Source organism: Typha latifolia, chromosome 2 (assembly GCF_019914945.1).
Source record: "Typha latifolia isolate L0001 chromosome 2, TyphaL0001v2, whole genome shotgun sequence".
Lineage (NCBI taxonomy): Eukaryota > Viridiplantae > Streptophyta > Magnoliopsida > Poales > Typhaceae > Typha > Typha latifolia.
The window spans coordinates 3,198,040-3,215,953 of NC_133087.1; the positions used below are offsets into that span (position 1 = coordinate 3,198,040).

General features: G+C 36.8%; 4 protein-coding genes across 4 annotated transcripts; 1 reads left to right on the forward strand and 3 right to left on the reverse strand.

Annotated features, from left to right (window-relative positions):
- Nucleotides 1–267: 267 nt before the first annotated feature.
- Nucleotides 268–1,472, reverse strand: LOC140782311 (EG45-like domain containing protein). The gene is made up of 3 exons (XM_073128805.1): nt 1,311–1,472; nt 538–817; nt 268–442 (listed from the first exon to the last, which is right to left on the reverse strand). Exons 1-3 carry the CDS (start codon nt 1,420–1,422, stop codon nt 436–438), a joined length of 399 nt encoding a protein of 132 aa, XP_072984906.1. The 5' UTR covers nt 1,423–1,472; the 3' UTR covers nt 268–435.
- Nucleotides 1,473–4,624: 3,152 nt separating this feature from the next.
- Nucleotides 4,625–8,608, forward strand: LOC140782661 (adenine nucleotide transporter BT1, chloroplastic/mitochondrial). The gene is given in 5 exon segments (XM_073129357.1): nt 4,625–4,901; nt 5,259–5,878; nt 7,613–7,774; nt 7,890–8,058; nt 8,061–8,608. Coding segments are annotated over 4 exon segments (1,236 nt in total). The 5' UTR covers nt 4,625–4,901; nt 5,259–5,272; the 3' UTR covers nt 8,360–8,608.
- A 419-nt stretch (nt 8,609–9,027) lies between these two features.
- On the reverse strand, nt 9,028–11,438 carry LOC140782558 (uncharacterized protein At2g34160-like). The gene is made up of 5 exons (XM_073129190.1): nt 11,222–11,438; nt 10,958–11,006; nt 9,690–9,752; nt 9,478–9,542; nt 9,028–9,381 (listed from the first exon to the last, which is right to left on the reverse strand). Exons 1-5 carry the CDS (start codon nt 11,336–11,338, stop codon nt 9,286–9,288), a joined length of 390 nt encoding a protein of 129 aa, XP_072985291.1. The 5' UTR covers nt 11,339–11,438; the 3' UTR covers nt 9,028–9,285.
- A 495-nt stretch (nt 11,439–11,933) lies between these two features.
- On the reverse strand, nt 11,934–15,440 carry LOC140782680 (F-box/kelch-repeat protein At1g55270-like). The gene is made up of 3 exons (XM_073129378.1): nt 15,190–15,440; nt 14,890–15,025; nt 11,934–13,363 (listed from the first exon to the last, which is right to left on the reverse strand). Exons 2-3 carry the CDS (start codon nt 14,914–14,916, stop codon nt 12,110–12,112), a joined length of 1,281 nt encoding a protein of 426 aa, XP_072985479.1. The 5' UTR covers nt 14,917–15,025; nt 15,190–15,440; the 3' UTR covers nt 11,934–12,109.
- Nucleotides 15,441–17,914: the final 2,474 nt, after the last annotated feature.

Genomic DNA, 17,914 nt, shown 5'->3' on the forward strand with positions numbered 1-17,914 from the left:
TACTAGAGTAGCCGACCCATACAAATGTAAGTCAATTTCGTAGCTTCCATGGTTAGCGGATGTTCCATCAATGTTTTAGTATTCAAAATTTCAGCGCTATCATTGCTCCAACCATGGAGTGCATGAAGAAACGAAAGTTCCAATGAAACGAACAACAGGAGGTTTTCACGATGATAAAGGAGAAACTATCCACTGCTTTAGTGCTAGCATTACCAAGTTTTGAGAAATTATTTGCACGTAGTAGGATGTTTCAAATGAGAAGTGAAGTGCGGCAAAAGTGGACGAGTATGAATTAATTGAAATTCTGCGCAATCATTTGTGCTTCAAAGCCTAGGAGTATTGTGTTAATTTGAGACAATTACAAATTCCATTTTGATCAGATATATAGAGCTGAAAGCTCTCTCAGTGCACCCATTGCCAGATGATTTAGTTTCTTCAAATCCTGCGAGAGTTATTAAGATACGTCAACACATTAGAAAGACAAGGATAACATAAACAAACAGCAAAACTTGGGAAGTATTAGCTGCATGAACATACTCTGTATATTCCACATTAATCTTTATGTCAGCAGACAGAGAGATAGCTGTGAATGCTCGAGTAGATAAGAGGAAATTAGCAGGGCATGGATCAGCAGAGCACTTATCCACCACTTCCACTACAATGCTTGCTTCCTTGCATGGCCTATTGCTTCCACTTAGACACCTCACCATGTATCTCCTTCCACACGCAGCTCCATTATCCCAAAGCCCATCAGAGACTGCCGCAAACATGTTGCTGGGAGGAAACTGGTCTTGGCTATACCCATTGCACTTAGTAGCTAAGTTATAATTAAAAGATGGTGTTAGATAACTAAGTAATCCAAAAAGCCTAAGCTGTTAGATTATTGACAATCAATATGTATCATCTCTTAACATATTCTCTCACATGCAACCTCTCTCTCTCTCTCTCACATGCAATCTCCTATAGTTTTTCCACAGATGCCCTTTAATTACTTTTCAACAATTATAAGTAAAAAAAAAGGTCATAAATAATAATACAAAATAGATACAAAGAAGAATATTTTTATCTTTTCATCATTGAATGGATCAAATTTTCGTTGTTGATTAGTTTTGAAGGGCACCCATAGAAACAAATATATTTTTTTAAGGAGCATCCATAGAAAAACTGAATTTTTTGAGGAGTAATATTAAGTTTTTATAAATATATAATCAAATAAGGGATTTTGCAAGGATACGCATGCCCCCAAAAAAAAAAAATCCAATTTATATGGTAACTTAGGATCGAAATCTATCTACTATATATATACTCACGAGTATAAGGTGGGCTATAGGAGGTTGCACTCGCGACGGAGCCAGAGACTTGGATCATTTCATCAAACAATTGCAAACTTAACACGGCAGCCATGATCCCCAAAACCTTCATGGTTATAGATCTCGGAAGGTGATTCCTGTACTACGCTGGTTTAAAAGCGTTATGAGTATTCTTGTGCTAATTTATAGATATGGAAACCGCCATATAAGATTGCCTTTCTTGTTTTATAAGTTGAGTAAGCTCATCAAGAATTATAGTGCGATAGATATATATGTGTAACGTAGTACGTTCATTGGATAAATGTTCATCGATCCCACTATCCAACCCGGATATCTTAGCTTATCTTGGCGGTATATCCAAGTGGTTTGCGTGCAAGGCAACGTGCTATTCGTGCTCATATCGAGTTTATTACTTGGACTTCTAGTAATGGCGATCGAGGCGGCTTCTATTTTGAATACTAATAATTTTAGCATGCGTCGGCTTGTATCCTTCCAACCTTACGCAGTGCTCATGACGTTGCAATAACTAATTCCTTGCTTATCCTAAGGATGCCTTTTAAAGTGTGTGATGCTACCAATCCATTAAAAAGTGTAAGCTAATCTAACTGTCTAATTAATTACTTGGGCCATTAGTTTAGCATGTCCCAGAAAGAAAGTTTTTTTTTTTTATTGGTTACTTTTGCTTGTATATCTTTAACAAATACCTTATTTAAGTGTATATCCCTCTAAAATTGATAAAAATATATGTTTTTTTTTGTATAAATTTTCTCCTAAAAATAAGACTAACAATAATTTAGTAACAAAATAAAAACTAATATAATGATGCTTTTGTCGTTTTACATCTAATTTCTTTAAATTTTAATGGTTAATTAACTCTAAGAGGTATCAATGCAAAATATAAGGATTTTGAAGACAGTTTTTGTGTAAAAATTAATTAACTTTTACATGTAAAAATAATATATTATCAAAGCTGTACATACCACTATCAACTTAGAAGAGTTAACATATAAATGCATTTTTGACCTTTATACATGTGACCCTGCCACTAATTACAGGAATTTACAGCACAATTTTAGAAAATTAATTAGCAAACATTCATACGATTGTCTTTGAAAATTACGAAACTACTTAATCGATTTAGTGACATGGTGATTACATTTTTCATATCTGAATTTTCTTACGATTTGAATTCTATCTAGGGTGAAACTGTGATCAAATCTAAAATTGAAACAGATAACTTGTTTCGAAAGTTTTATAGTTTGATACTTATTTTGTTTTAATACTCTAAAATTATTTATTTTATTTTCTATAAATAAGGTATGACTGCTTGTAATACAAGCGCATTGGATGGAATGTTGAATTGAGTTGCTTTATCTCTCTATCACTTGTACGATTTTATTTCTTTTCCTATCCGTCGTTGGACATAAGGTCAACCCTCTTATATGCCGGTGACCATCCAGGTTGAGAACTCCGCCACCATCATCGGCTCTTCACTTGTCCGCCCAGTTGGCACCATCAGAAGGTAAGATGTAGAACTGTATTAAGAGCTTCATGACTAACTCAAAGATCCGTGGGGTACCACTTTATCTACATCTATGGAATAGAGACAAGATATATAGCTCATTTTATTTGGTCCCATCCTTGGATATTCCCTCTTATCCAAGGTCATGTGACTGTGGTCACAGCTCACAATGTTCACAGTCTACTTATTCTCCTCAATCATATTAGAATATTAGATAGCAAATCCAGGATATATATATATATATATATAAGAACTTATGGATGTGAACAAGCTCCTTATGGATGTGGTGGCATACATTTGCATATCTTTTCATTTATATGCTGCTCAAAGTGGAATTTTTGATTATTTTTAGTTCAACAAATCTTTTTATCACATGTCTAGATCATTTTGAACATATCATACAAGACTGTAAATTTTAAAACTGCCAATCGAGATAGCGATTTATAATTAAAAGTCGTTGAACTGAAAAATAATTAATATGAAAATAGTTTCTCTCATACTTAGTTTTTTTTAGCTGACTTATAGTTAAAAATTATTATATTTTAAAATATATTAGATATATAAAAATAACAATTTGGAGGGCTAGTTTAGTCAAAAACTCGTAAAATATAGTTAACTTTGCCACTTGAAAGAAGATGCCACGGAAAGACGAGTTGTGATTTGTGAGCCACATATATGCTTCGTTATCTAATGACAAGTTTCTTCTTCAATCTTCCTTTCAATTTTAGTTTTTCTCTTTTAATTTCTTTTTCTTTTATTTGGTTGTTAATGATTCTCAGAAGGGGAGAGGGAAGCTTGGACGAGAAATCCATGGGCAGCTTAACAGTGACTGTGCTTCAAACAGTGGACATCCACCCGTGGATAAAGAGTTTACTTCTTTTTGTCCTTTTGTTAATCTTTGTTTAAGATGGTTATAAGATGTGGATGCTTCATGAATAGATAGCAATAATTTAACTACTATTTGGTATGGGTTATATTGATTGATTTCGTCCATAGATTATTCATTTAGTTTTCTTTTGCTACTTTTACTTTGTTCTTCATAATTGTAGTCATGAAATATCATCAAAATTTCACTTTTACTTTATGGTCCATATTCATTTTTATTTATTTATTTATTTATTTTAAAACCTCTTCAATTTAGGAAGAAGAGAGCCTCCTTTGTGATTGGGTTTTCCTCTATATTTTTTTTATCTCTTTTCCTCTTGCAATGCGGACAGTAAATCTAAATTATTATATATTTTTGTTTATTTTCTCCTTAGTTTTCTACAGGGTCAAAATTACTATATTGTTTCAAGATTTATAATAGTAGTGATAAAGCGACTGGACTGGTTGTCATTTAGATATTGTATCTTCTCTGGACTTGATTATTTATTTATTTTATTAATTGTGACCGGTTCAACCCCTCTCTCTCTCTCTCTCTCTCTCTCTCTCTCTCTCTCTCTCTTCATCTATGTATCAATTTTGTATAATCTAATTAGACTTAATAGATTTGCATACCTAATGGCTTTTCAATACAAAAAAAAAACTGATGAAAAAGTTGGGGTGGGTTTCAATGCGGGATTTAATTTGATATTAAGGTCTAAAATCGGATGCATTTTAAAACGTTTTATAGTCCAGATTATGAAACAAATTAAGATAGAATCATATACCTAAGACTCCACCTCTCTTTCCTTCATCCTACGCCAAACCAAATCCTACTCCGAGAAGAACGTAGTAGTAAACACGATCCAAATTGGGGGTTATTATGGTAATTTGCATAGTAGTAATTCCCCTTCCCTGAAATCCGAATACTACAAGCTTTCCTTTTCTCAAAGAAATAAATCTTTTTGAGGAGCCAGAGCTCCCCTGAAGAAGGGGAAAAGAGTTCCGCCGCCTCCTCTTCGGCTCTCTCTCTCTCTCTTTCTTTCTTTCCTTCGAAGGATAAGTAAAGAGAGAAAGGAGAGAGAGAACAGAGAGCTAGAAAGGGGGGGATAGAGAGAGAGAGAGAGAAAGAGAGAGAGGGGGAGAAGAAAGAGGAGAGAGGAAGGGTTTTGTTCGATTGTTGTTTGGTTCCGCCGGAATAGTTTCAGGTGATTGTTTGCAACCCATATTTGTCTTTTTTTATCTCAATGCCCACTTATTAGAATCTCCTTCTTTGTCCTATGACGCTTAAAAATTGTTTGTTCATGAGAGTTATTAATCTGCTGTCTATCTTGTAGAAGGACGTTTTGTTCTTCTGTTTCCTGCGATTTTTTCTTTATTTTGTGTTTGCAATGATCTGTTCAATAGTGAACCATCTTATTAACTATGTTTTCTTCAATATCCACATCTCAAAAACATTTTTTTTTCGATCTGATCTCTTCGATTTCTCGTATATTGGAAAAAATAGTAAATTTAGTATGTTCTTTTTTTGAATGGGTCTTTTTCTTTCTTTCTTCGGGGAACAGGTAAGCCTGAATCGATGACGAAGAAGGGTTTGCAAGTTAATCAGACGAAAAGAGACTGGTACTTGCCCATCCCCGAACCAGGCTTTTCATGGAACTTCCAGGATGGCAAAAGCGCTTCTTGCAACCTTGAAGACGTGTTATGTCCTCCAAATGGGTTGTTTGCAAGCGTTGGGCAGATGGGAGTTGGCATTGGTGTGTCGCCAACCACTCCTAACCCTCGTGACAATGGCATCAAGATACCGTGCACCGATCTCTATCTCAAGTATGTGTCTCCAGAGATTGGTTACCGTGTTGTTGGAAATGCAAGTGAATCTGCTGTAGTTGGATCTGGCACATTTGAGGAATCTACGCTCAGGACAGAAAGAAGGGGTGGATTGAAACTAAAGATTAGGATTAGGAATCCCCATCTTAGGAGGTTAGCTAGTGGTGCAATTGCAGGGGCAGTCTCGAGGACTGCTGTTGCTCCATTGGAGACCATTAGAACACATCTGATGGTAGGTAGCAATGGGGACTCAACTACAGAAGTATTCCAATCTATTATGAAGACTGAGGGATGGAAGGGATTGTTCCGTGGTAATTTTGTTAATGTTGTTCGAGTAGCACCAAGCAAGGCTATTGAGGTAAGTTATCATTTGGTATATGATTTGTGTTTAAATGTGAATCCCTGAATATTAGATACTTTTTTGATTGTTTGATCTATTGTGCTCTACCTTTCTCATGCTTTATCAACTCTTGCAAGAGGAGTAGAAGGCCACATATTTCAATAAAATTGGGATAAAATGTAACTTCTTAATTGTTTATCAGAAGTTTTGAATGACGTCTAAATAAATGATATGAGTCACTAATAAAAGCTAGATAATGTAGATCTACCTTATAATGGTTTCCCACACACGTGATGCTCTAAACTTGGGTGAAATTTTATGTCAAATTTGGTCAAGTTTGTTTATACATGCATTGTATGCTTGTGGTGAATATGTTTTGAGCCTGAGAAACGAAGTACCTGCAAATTCAAATTGGTTATTATTCAAACACTTGAAGAAGTATCTTGCAGAATAGTGAGAAATGTTATCTGCTGCTTAGTGTAAGGGGAATCTGGAAGATTGAGACCTGTTTTTTTTTTTCATATTAGCTTAGATATTCTTTGGATACTGACAACAACTTTGCATTATATCTCAATTGCAATATGTAATTGTACTTTGTAGTAGTTTGTACGCATGTTGTGTGGGAGAACTGCCAGAAATTGGAATGTGAGGTTTACGTGCAAGGGGAACATGGTTTTTGCGTTCTATAACATTTGTACTTCTGCTTTCTTCCAAGTGACACTTTGGATCTTTGTCTGCTTGTAGATAATCCCTTAACTCGTACTGGTTTAACCTACAAGTGTCATGAGCCAAAAAGAGGTAGAGTGTATTGATATTATATGGATGGAAAAGATTGCTTGAACATAAATACTTGAGATATGAAAAAGGAGTCTCATGAGCCAAAAAGAGGTAGAGTGTATTGATATTATATGGATGAAAAAGATTGCTTGAGCATAAATACTTGAGAAATGAAAAAGGAGTCTTTGTGGTGTAAAAGGGTCTTTACGTGCAAGGTAAGGTGGGAGGATTGTCTTAGACAATAAGAAAGAAGGGGAGGAATGTGGAAAAGAGAGGGAGTTTACATGGGGACCAGACATGAGAAATGATGATGTGGAAGTTTTTCTGGCCACAATAACAGATAGTTCATATGAGAAATAGAAAAGTAGGAATTTTTTAAGTTATTGGCACTTAAAGAATAATATTTGTAATACAATGTGGTTGGCAACTGTAGAGTATATTTGATAGCTTCTTACGAGTTTTTTTTTTTTTTTTTTTTTTTTTGTGCTTAACTTTTGAGATTTTTATCTGCTATTCCTTAGTGAATCTATCATCTTTTCTAAAAATGGAGTTTTGACTTTATAGATGTTCTAATTTGCTAGGATTGGGAATTATATTGTCAGATAGTGGCTCTCACTGTCCCCTTAATTAGATTATCTGAAGCTGAACTAGTTAGAAATAGTTATGGATGTTTTTTTTTTTACTTATTGCCTTAGAATTGTTTTAGTTTCAGCATACTGAATGCTTATTATTTCTCATGTTCTGCTTCATAAGCCTAATGGGTATATTATGCCACATCTAATGAGTTGTGTTCTCTCAGTTGATTATAGTTAGACCACACTGAAATTAGGTCTGCTTATTTTTCTTTTTCTAGTTTACTGGTAACGTGAAGGATCTTTGATATGGCAAGTTCATTAAAGAATGGATAACACAACTTTGATGATAAACGGAAGTATACTTGTTATCCTAAAATGATAAATTTCTTGTTCTTTGTAGTTATTTGCTTATGATACAGCTAAAAAGATCTTGACCCCCAAGACTGGGGAACCTTCTAAGATTCCCATCCCTTCTTCACTAATTGCTGGAGCATTTGCTGGAGTCAGCTCAACCATGTGTACATATCCTCTAGAATTGATCAAGACTCGACTAACCATACAGGTCAGTAATTCCTCCATGATGGAAAAATTAGGGGAGTACAAACAGATGATGTGTTCATAAGTGGTCTTACTCTTAACCTTTTTCTTCCTCCCCCCCCACCCCCCCCACCCCACAGAGAGATGTCTATGATAATTTCTTGCATGCTTTCATAAAAATTGTGCGGGAGGAAGGCCCAGCAGAGCTGTACAGAGGTTTGACGCCTAGTCTGATAGGTGTTGTACCTTATGCGGCAACAAACTACTTTGCTTATGAGACCCTGAGGAAACTTTACAGGAAGACATTCAAAAGGAGGAAATAAGTAATATTGCAACTCTTCTGATAGGCTCAGCTGCTGGTGCTATCTCAAGCAGTGCTACCTTTCCTCTCGAGGTGGCGCGCAAACACATGCAAGTAGGAGCCGTGGGTGGCAGGCAGGTTTACAAGAACATGCTTCATGCTCTATTGAGCATTCTTGAGAAGGAAGGGATTGGTGGTCTTTATAAAGGACTAGGACCAAGCTGTATGAAGTTGGTTCCTGCTGCAGGGATCTCATTCATGTGCTATGAGGCTTGTAAGAAGATATTGATTGACAAAGAGGATGAGTAGATTCAAGACTAATGCTCAACACGGAAGATGATGACCAAGATTCAGAGATTGAAAATTTGCACTGAAATCTTGGTTTGGAAATTCTTTCACTTGATTTTTTGGGTGTCTCATAGACCTCAAAGTCGTCACATACATTTGGCAGCCGATTTTTCTTCCTTTTTTTTTACCTTCCGATCTTATTGTTGGACACCCTTTAAAGGGAATTAGTTTTGGCAGTAAAATTTAGAGTTATCCATGCAGTTATTATTATTATTGTTTACTTCTTTCTGCCTTTATGAGATCAGGAGAGACCTTAAGCTGGTTCTTTTGTTTGCATCATGTGGGTATCTCAGTTACGATACATTCTTTTCCTTCAGTTTGATATTACGTTGGAAAAGTAGTTAATTCGTCGGGATAAGTTGGATTAAATAGAGGATCAATTCGTCTCATGGACATGAATGTCTTCAAAATAAAGGGGAGTTAACGTAGGATAAGCCTCCTAAATTATTACCAGTCGTTTGGTCTTTGGTCATATTTGCCATGAGAAAGGTTTCATATATCGCATAACAAATAAGATTATAATTGCAAGAAGACGCAAAATTGGAGGCCACCGCGCTTATGCCCTCCCTTGCTGCTAACAGCTGAACTTGGGTGAAACTGTAACAACCAAGCATAATATCCCAGCAATATAAAACAGGAGATGCAGTTTCATAATTTCTTGGAGGCTCCCAAATTGGGAAAAGAAGTTTTAAAATTTCAATATGCCATCATCGCTTCCATTAGGGGGAAAAGGACATCAAGCATCTGAAGAGGCAACAACCGATCTAACCTATATCAAACACATACACTAACTAATGCTCTTACTAACTATCAAGTGTGCATCTGATATGCAGTCAAACAACACTGACATTCCAAATAAACGAGAAAAAGGAAAACAAGCTTCATCTTTAGCTCTGCTCCTCACTATCAGCAGCTTCCCTCTCTTCTGCGGCAGCAGCCATTAATTCATCGAAGTTCTCCGTCTTTCCGAGCAATATCTCAATCTAGTAAAGGTAACAGTCATACATAACTAACAAGTAAATTTTCCAGAAAAGAGAACAAAAGGAAACCCTTCATTGCTGTATGCAATCAGATCTAACCTTTGCTTTCTGAATGGGTCGTCCCCTTGATTCGTCTTTCATATCAACAGTAGAAGTCATGATCTCTGTAAGTAATTTTTCAACAAGATATTAGAAGTCTGAGTCCTGACCTTGACAAAAAAAAGTAATTGCATATTTTCTCATAAAAAGTAATAGTTCAGAGATATCTAAAGTTTAGCATGCATAAGTAACACAAGAGGTAAGAATCTCACTTTTCTCGATGGCGAGGCCATTATTTTTCAGAATTTCCGCAATGGTCACAACAGTTGCAATAGCTGAAATGTTAAACACAAGAGATTAATGTTCTTGAAATATCGTATATCACAAAGCATTAGCAGGAGAACAAAAAACCATTTCATCAATTGCCACACAATTTCTTCAGCTGGCAAGAGACAAAAACACCACTTCAGACTTACACATTACCATCAAGATGAAAATATTGCAACGGCAATCATCTATATAACACAGTAATACTACATAAATTTAATCCTTTAACTCCACAGAATGCCAGATCTGAAGCATAGAATAGCAGAAAGCAATTGAACCAAAATTGGAGTCAGGTTTTGACAAACTGAGGTGTGCTAACCAACTTAAGTGGCAGTTAATCCTCTGCACAAATGATAAGTGGACTAGAAAGAGCACAAAACTTGCAACACCTATGATTGTTAACAACCAAATGGAAGAGCGAAAGCCCATAGCAGTGCTCATAGGAAAGGTATAATAATATGATTCCAACAACTTTCTATCAACATCATCGAACAAATACATCAAAATTTTACTTTTTCTTAAGATCAAAACTTGCACAAGTGGTCACAAGAAAATATAAACATCACTTAGAAATAGTCAAGGAATTACAAATTAATTATGGGCAGAAAAGGTATAAGCATATTAACAGCACAATCAGCACCAAAGCTGAACGCTTGGAGACTGGAGTAACATGCATCTTCTGAATCATGGAAGTGTGATTATGTAGTGTAACTTGCATAAGAAGCAGGAGGCAGTGAACCATGCAAAACCAAATTAACAAGATCGAGAAATAACTTGGCATACCCTTTGCAATCATGTATTGCGTCTTAAAATATGATAGTGACATCACAAATATCTGGCCTTTACATGTGCTTGACCTTCGTGAGCAACATGAAAAGCATAATATTCTCCCACTAGCAAAATTTCTCAATAACAACGTTTCCAATGAGGATGAGTGGATGACAGATAAAATTGACAGAGGATTGTTCTACCCTTGTTAAATAGATTATTTTTTTACTGGTACAATAGTCACTTTAAGGGCAAGAGCAAGATGTTAGATTTCTATCTTGATTCCCATGTATCGACTCCTAAACAAAGAGATTCTTAATAATGTAATACAATCTGACAGATGAAGTAAAAGAGGTAAAAAATGGAGGACCTCAATATGCTAAGGACAATCATATTCAGACTATGCAAAGATGACAAAATGTAGCAGGGAATAAAGAAATAATACCCATTCCAAGAGCTGAAAGCTCAACTTCATTATGTTGCTGCATGTACCTCTGCGCTCAAAATTAAAAGGCATCATTATTACCACTCCAGCTGAAAGAAAACTTCCAGATATACTTTACAAAGAGAATAAGAAATCTTCTACGAACATGTATTCCCCATCTTGAAGTATTTAAAATAATAAAAGATTGAAACTTTCACCACAAAGACACGAAATATCAAACCAAAGAACCAAATAAGAAGAAAATATATATACGCCATTTGTTACCTTCGCGAGGTTGACGTAGAAGAAAAGCGGCTTCTTGGTGTTGGATACCTGGATCCGATTCTTCTTGTGCGGCTCGGAGATGTGGATGTTGTTCACTGCCTCGGTGATCTCCTCCATGGCTGAATCGCCGCAAGAAACCAAGACCAAAAGCAAACTCCAACCCTAACCCTAGACACGAAGATTAGATAGACAGCGTGGAGCAGTTCTCCAGAATAACACGAAATCGGTTATATCTCTTTGTTTATATATAATCTCAGTTCGGCTCTCGTCGAACCGAGCCAGAATTGGGTTCGATTCGATAGGTGTGACTTGAGCTTACACATTAAACAACTATACGTTATAGAGAGAAATTTGCAAATAGCAACCTTTATTTTAATGATTTTATAATTTGAATATGGTCCACAGCCATTTGTGGCCTGCATTTTTTTTTATAATATCCAAAAAAAAAAAGATTCTTAATTATTTAATCAGGAGACTTTAATTGTATATATATGTGAATCATTTTTTTTATTTACCTTTGGCATATCCTAAAATTATTTCAAGGTAATATAATGCCTTGCAATCATCACATGTATTATTTCCAACTGTAGATGACAACATAGATATGATTCATATTCACACCCACATCCACATCTCAGCTAAAAATTGGATTACAGAGCACCAATGATTATACATCAGTAAGGTTTCTAAGAATAGCTAGGACCCACTTCACTGTAAGTATAAATATTTGAAATTTAAAAGGCACCTTGCTGTTACAATACAAAAAACTTTATGTATCAAATAAGTACGTCTTCCTGCCACATAACAAGGTAACAATTCAGGTGCAAAATGGAATGACAAGATGATGCTAGTTCATGCCTGACGTATCTTTATACAATGCCCTGTGTTCTAAGCCTGAAGAATTTGACAGTGGACTATGTGACTTTTGAGACGATTGCGACCTGCAATGTTCGACCAGAGATTCGTGACGAATGTTTTAAGCTGCCCTTTCCCAGAAATGGTCTCCCAACACTGACTGCTGCTTCCTCCGGAATCTTTCCCTGTGACGTCCACAAGGGAAATACTCATGTTGTTCCTGACAATGCCCAGCTTCCCATTAAGAGGGATGAGAGCGGCTGCTTCTAGAGCTCGAGAGCTCCCCAGGTGCTGCTTGCTATCAATAAATTTGCTCCACGAATCAGTGGCTTCATCATAGATTCTCAGCTTGCAACCATCTTTGCAATCCACAGCATAAAGTTGGCCCTTGAAGCAAAGGCTCGGATGCCTCCATCCGGAAACCATGCTGTCAAAAACTGGAAACCAGCTGTCAGTTTCCGGAAAATAGACCTCACTGAGGACCTGCCCCTGTGATCCAAGCCCTTTCAGGTACCATTTTCCTTCATACACCACCCCAATGAAAGGAACCATTGCAGTGCTCATATCTGATATAAAGGACCATCTGTTCTTGGTTGGATCATAGAGCTCTACTGATCTTAGAGAACGATGGCCACCTTCACTCTCCCCTCCAGCTACATACAAACAATTGTTTATCACACAAGAACCAAAGAAATGCCTCCGCCTCAACATGTCAGGAGCGCGATGCCATTTGTTAGTTCTTGCGCTGTAAAAGATGACCCGTCTCATGGAACCCTTGTGTGGATCCTTGCCTCCAAATAAGTATAGATGGCAGCCACTGAGGACAGCACAACCAAAACCAAGAGCTTCAGAGTACTCTCCTGGAACAGGTGGAAGAGGATGCCAGATTTGGTTCACTGGATCGAAAGCATCCCATGAGATTCGACCGTCCCTGTCTCTTTTAATGACATATATCCATTCCTCAGTAATTCCAAGGCTTTTCCGTAGGTTGTAGAAGTAATTTCCAGCCAACAGGCGGTGCCACCTCTTGCAGACTAGCCTTAGCTTCCGGTGCTCAGCTCGTGGTACTCTGATCAGGCAGGCAATGGCGAGGTCATCAGGAAGACCAGGAAGCAATGGAGACTGCCGGCGGCTCCGATCACCCTGTGCTGCTTTGGGTTGTGCTGGATGGATAGATGCTCTTATGTTTGATTGAATGCAGTGTTTTGCTCCAGGGACATACTTCTTAGCCCCAGCAACAGTCTTCAGGCCTGCATCAACTCTACAGAGGCATGCTGAGCTATCAACCTGCACAGTTCATTTGTGGGAAGATCAAGAAAACAAATTGTAAAAAACATTTAGGAAGTCAAAACTAGAGCATATACAAATATTTATAAAGCTGCAAGATCCATGCTAAATTTATAGCAAATGTTCCTATCCCCAATGGCTGGGAGGGCTATGAACAAGAAAACAATTAATTCGAAGAAAAGCATTTCCTTTCTTTGATTTAGTTCAGAACAAAGGGCATAGTAATGCAGTTGTATGAATCAATTGAAAAGGGCATAGTAATGCGTGTCAATTAATAAGCTAGAGATAACTGCATCACTATTAATTGACAAAAGGAATATTAGAACAGTTTAAGAGAAATACAAAAGATTAGGATTTATAGTTAGCAGGCAACATATTACTTCACAATTGAGATGACAATAAATCAATAATTCATTCCCATGTATAAAGCAGCAAGAATCACTGTTATACTTTATAACTATATGCTTTGAAAGAATTTTCCAAGTACCTAGGCTCAGGTAAAACAGACATGGCAGAAATTTCTCATGGAAAATAATCAACATTAATAAAAACTGATAATTTCCAAACTTCTTTTCCGGCTATCCTTTGGCTAGGATTGAAATTACTGATTTAAGTGAAGAGCAATAGCAAAATTGTCGCTCTCCACTTAATTTTCCTATAATAAAGCTTAGAAGACTATAAGCCAGTATTATCGATTCATTTCTGCTGTTAACTTACCACAGTTCATAGTATTTATTTTCCGCCCTTACAATGATTTTTGGGGACATTAATCTCGTTATAGTCATAAAAACACAAACTTAATTTCTTCATCAGTAACTCAAATAGCTGAAATTCAGAAGCTACTTATTCCACGAACATTTAAGTCAACGATGACTCGGTTTGCGTTAGAGAATATGGCAAAAGCTAAAATTTAATGATACTATATTCACAAAATTAAATGATTAAGAAAAGGAAAAAAAATAAAGTAAACAAGTAATTAAAAAAAGTATTAAAAAAAAAACTTAAGACTCATAAGTCATATCATTGTCCTAAATCCTGATCTCCAGAGTGTCATGGTAAAATGGTGAAACTGAATGCCACATCTTCCTTCATCTTAATTTTTCTCCCTCTCTTCATAGATCATAAGACTTTTGCCAACTTCAATACAATCTTTACAAGTTTGTGAATCCAACAGCTAAAAGACTATGCATAACTTAATTGAACAGTACACAAGACAAAGATTTAGTGGCTTCCATTTTATGACCATGGATAGCATAGCATTCTACATATTAAAGTTTGTTCTTTCCCAATAACTAAAATTCACAAAATTTACTTGTCCAATGAAATCGTATCCACAATCTGATGCGACAGTATTGTGCAATTAACGCCAAAATGCAACTATATTCCTAACACGACAAGGAAGAGATCAGGAGGAGCACATGCGTAGATTTCAGAAAGGATTGAAAGAGTACATGAGACACTCTTACCGTCAAACAAAACAAAAACTTCTACTATGACTGCAGAGGATCCAAAAATAGGACTCTTACCAAAGGAGGCTGATTCCTTCTCTCCATCTCGATTCACCAAGAGATTCCCTTCAACCCATCTCCTCAAACATCTGAACTACTCCTCATAACACCCATTTAATCCAACTATACCAAGCATCAAATCAAAACACAAAACCTGCAACCACTATTCTTCCCACCTCAGCAAGAACTAACAGCCAAAGCTTAAGCTTTAAATCAAAGGACTAAAGTTTACCCCTTCCCATGACTCATGCAAAGGAAGGATTACAAATTTACAATCCTTGGACCTCAAACCTCAGATCCCAAAACCAAACCACTCACCCAACTTCCACCTCTGAAACCAAAAACCCATCTCCAAAACCGTCGTAGGAAATCAAAATCCAAACCGTAGACGAGACAAAGGAGAAGGGAAGGTGGAATTGGAGGCGGAGGGGGCACAGCCGCATAGGATACCAAGAGAGAGGTGAAATGCTACCGCCTCTCTAGTATCGCATTAAAGTCTTGCTTCCGCTGTGGGGGCCCACGATGGCCATGATGGTCTTACTTGGGCCGAGTCTTCTCCTTCTCCTCCTTGCCAAGTAAAGCTTTCTCACCTTTAATTCACACCAACGATGAGACCCAGACCTTCCTAAGCCGGAAGCAACCAATCAGATAGCTTAATCTCCGCCGGCCCCAGAGTAAGATTTCCCAAATCTAAATACCATTAGTTTAGGAACTTACGTAAGGCACCCTATGGTTGAGCGAATTTGCGATTTGGACCCTGCAGTTCGGGCAACTTTTAATTTCAGTAAAATAAACAATATATATCCTGCTAACTCATCTTTGGAACCAATTTTAGTGGAATTCAAATTGAATTCATTTAGAAATAAATTATGCTGTTTAGAAGATAGTAGAATTAAAATTTCATCTAGATCCATTAAAATTGGTTAAAATTTCATCATCAAAACTAGAATTTTAAATCAAAGGTTCAAAGTAGAGTATAAGTTTTTCCAACGAGCTATCTCTTATCATGTTTCCAAGTTAGAGTAATCACACAATAAATTGAAGTAATGGAATTAACTCTCTTTAGAGTCACACCTAAGATATTAACTCTCTTTTATCATCTTCACTCTCCTAACTTTCTTCACTCGCTAAGTGGAGGGATGCGGGTTAACTCTCTCTCTCTCTCTCTCTCTCTCTCTCTCTCTCTCTCTCTCTCTCTCTCTCTCTCTTCTTCGCCTTTGTTTTGAAGTTATCTCACTTACTATTTTCTAAGCACCGTCATGACCTCTCCCTCCCCTATGACCTCTTAAGTTAATATTAATCTAATCTCGGAGTTGTTGATAGGTCAAGCATCAGAGTTGTTCAAGCCTTGGTGGTACCCGTCTTGTTTAGGGATTATAGTGGATATATTCCTGTAGGGAGTGATAAGCAGGGTGCAAATTGCAAAATCCTCTAAAATCTGAACTAGATACTGGAGTATCGGGCCCACCTTAGTTAGTCCAAACACTTTGGGTATAGATCGAAACCTAAACCACTAGAGGAGGTTGACATAGGTGGATTGAATAGCTATGCGGTCGTCGGATAGTGAGAATGGAGAATAAAAATGGGATAACAGGTGGAAGGGAAGAATAGAAGAGCAGGAGCACAGCAGTCTGTTAGTGGAGAACAAGTCACAAAGAAGTGATAGGAGAATCTTTTGTTTCTTGCTTTGAATCATTCAGCAGCACCATTCCAAGTCTTCTCAGGAAGTCTCTCCACAGATTTATTTATCTAAGGTTTAATATGGCTGTCATCAGAGTCAAGTGGGGATTAATAGGTGCTAGTAGTGAGTCAGGTTAAAACTTTTTAGCAACAGAGTCAAGTGGGAACAGTCAGATATTCATGCATTTTTGTATCTTTGATTTCATAGGACACTGTTGACTCTCAAAACAAAGTGGGCCACTTATCCAAACATAGCTAAAAAGATATCAGTGGCAAAGCTGACAAGCAATGGCTTGCGATCAAAAGCAAACCTACAAGTTGCTGACAATCAGAATACTGAAAGAGGAGAGATCCATTATTCAACTTTGGGCAGTATGGTCCCAAAAGAAAAGACTGTGAATCCCCAGTTCAAATCTGTATATATTTAGCGGCAACTATTGCTTTTGAAAACGAAAATTCGAAAAAATAAAGGCATAGAAGAACAGTAGAAAAGATAAAAAGGTATTAGATACCAATTTGGCTCATCAAAAACTTTCAACAAGGACACTGAATGATTAGCTAGTCAAAGTATTCTTCTAGATTATTTTGACAATTCTTCTATGGCATGTACATCTGATATCTTAATCCCAAATTTTCAAACCATCACAAAGAAGATGTATCCTGCAATCACACAGTTAAGCTTAAGAACTATTTAATCAGCAATCACTTGACTTCTCGAGAGATAGCCGTGAATCTAACGTTGGAAAGAATGAGATGTTGAGAAAACAACAAATAAACTTGACAGATGTAGATGGTCAACTACACAACTCTTTGCGAAAACATATGCTGCAAAAAATTAACTACCAACATTTATTTCCCATTCAACAGAGTTGCCACTACTGCACTACAGAATTATTTTTTTGTCCATAAACAGGCCATAGCCCTCGTTTCATTAAAACTTAAAACAGAATTAATCTCAAAAGAGATTAATCCACAAGTCTGTCAAATTCCGATTATAGCATAGGAATTCCAACAACCAAACCGACTACCAACAAGTACCAGGAATCCTATGTATCCTACTCACACAGCTAAACAACAACCAATTATAGCACTATCAAAAATAGCAACACTAGAACAACTACAAAGAACATCCACAAATAACCACAAACATAGATTCCACACTAAGTGATACAACGCCAGAACAAAAAAGATAACCACATAGAAAGAAAATACTGCACTACAGAATTAAACTTTGGAATAGGTTGCATTCAAAGATCTGGATAGCATGATGATAAATGCATCGAGTAGGTAACTTTATAGCTTTCCCTGCATCAAGTTTGGCATTCACCTCCATAAAAGAGTTATTTCACTCTCTAACACAGAC

Bases quoted from the DNA above. Each gene is read 5' to 3' on its own strand.
- LOC140782311 (XM_073128805.1), bottom strand. From the start codon at position 1,422: ATGAAGGTTTTGGGGATCATGGCTGCCGTGTTAAGTTTGCAATTGTTT. The intron at 818-1,310 runs GTGAGTATATAT...ATTATAACTTAG, and splicing joins CTATAGCCCACCTTATACTC to CTACTAAGTGCAATGGGTAT.
- LOC140782558 (XM_073129190.1), bottom strand. From the start codon at position 11,338: ATGGAGGAGATCACCGAGGCAGTGAACAACATCCACATCTCCGAGCCG. The intron at 9,543-9,689 runs GTGAGATTCTTA...AATTACTTACAG, and splicing joins TGGCCTCGCCATCGAGAAAA to AGATCATGACTTCTACTGTT. The intron at 9,382-9,477 runs GTTAGATCTGAT...TACCTTTACTAG, and splicing joins GACCCATTCAGAAAGCAAAG to ATTGAGATATTGCTCGGAAA.
- LOC140782680 (XM_073129378.1), bottom strand. From the start codon at position 14,916: ATGGAGAGAAGGAATCAGCCTCCTTTG. The intron at 13,364-14,889 runs GTAAGAGTCCTA...TGAACTGTGCAG, and splicing joins GAAGGAATCAGCCTCCTTTG to GTTGATAGCTCAGCATGCCT.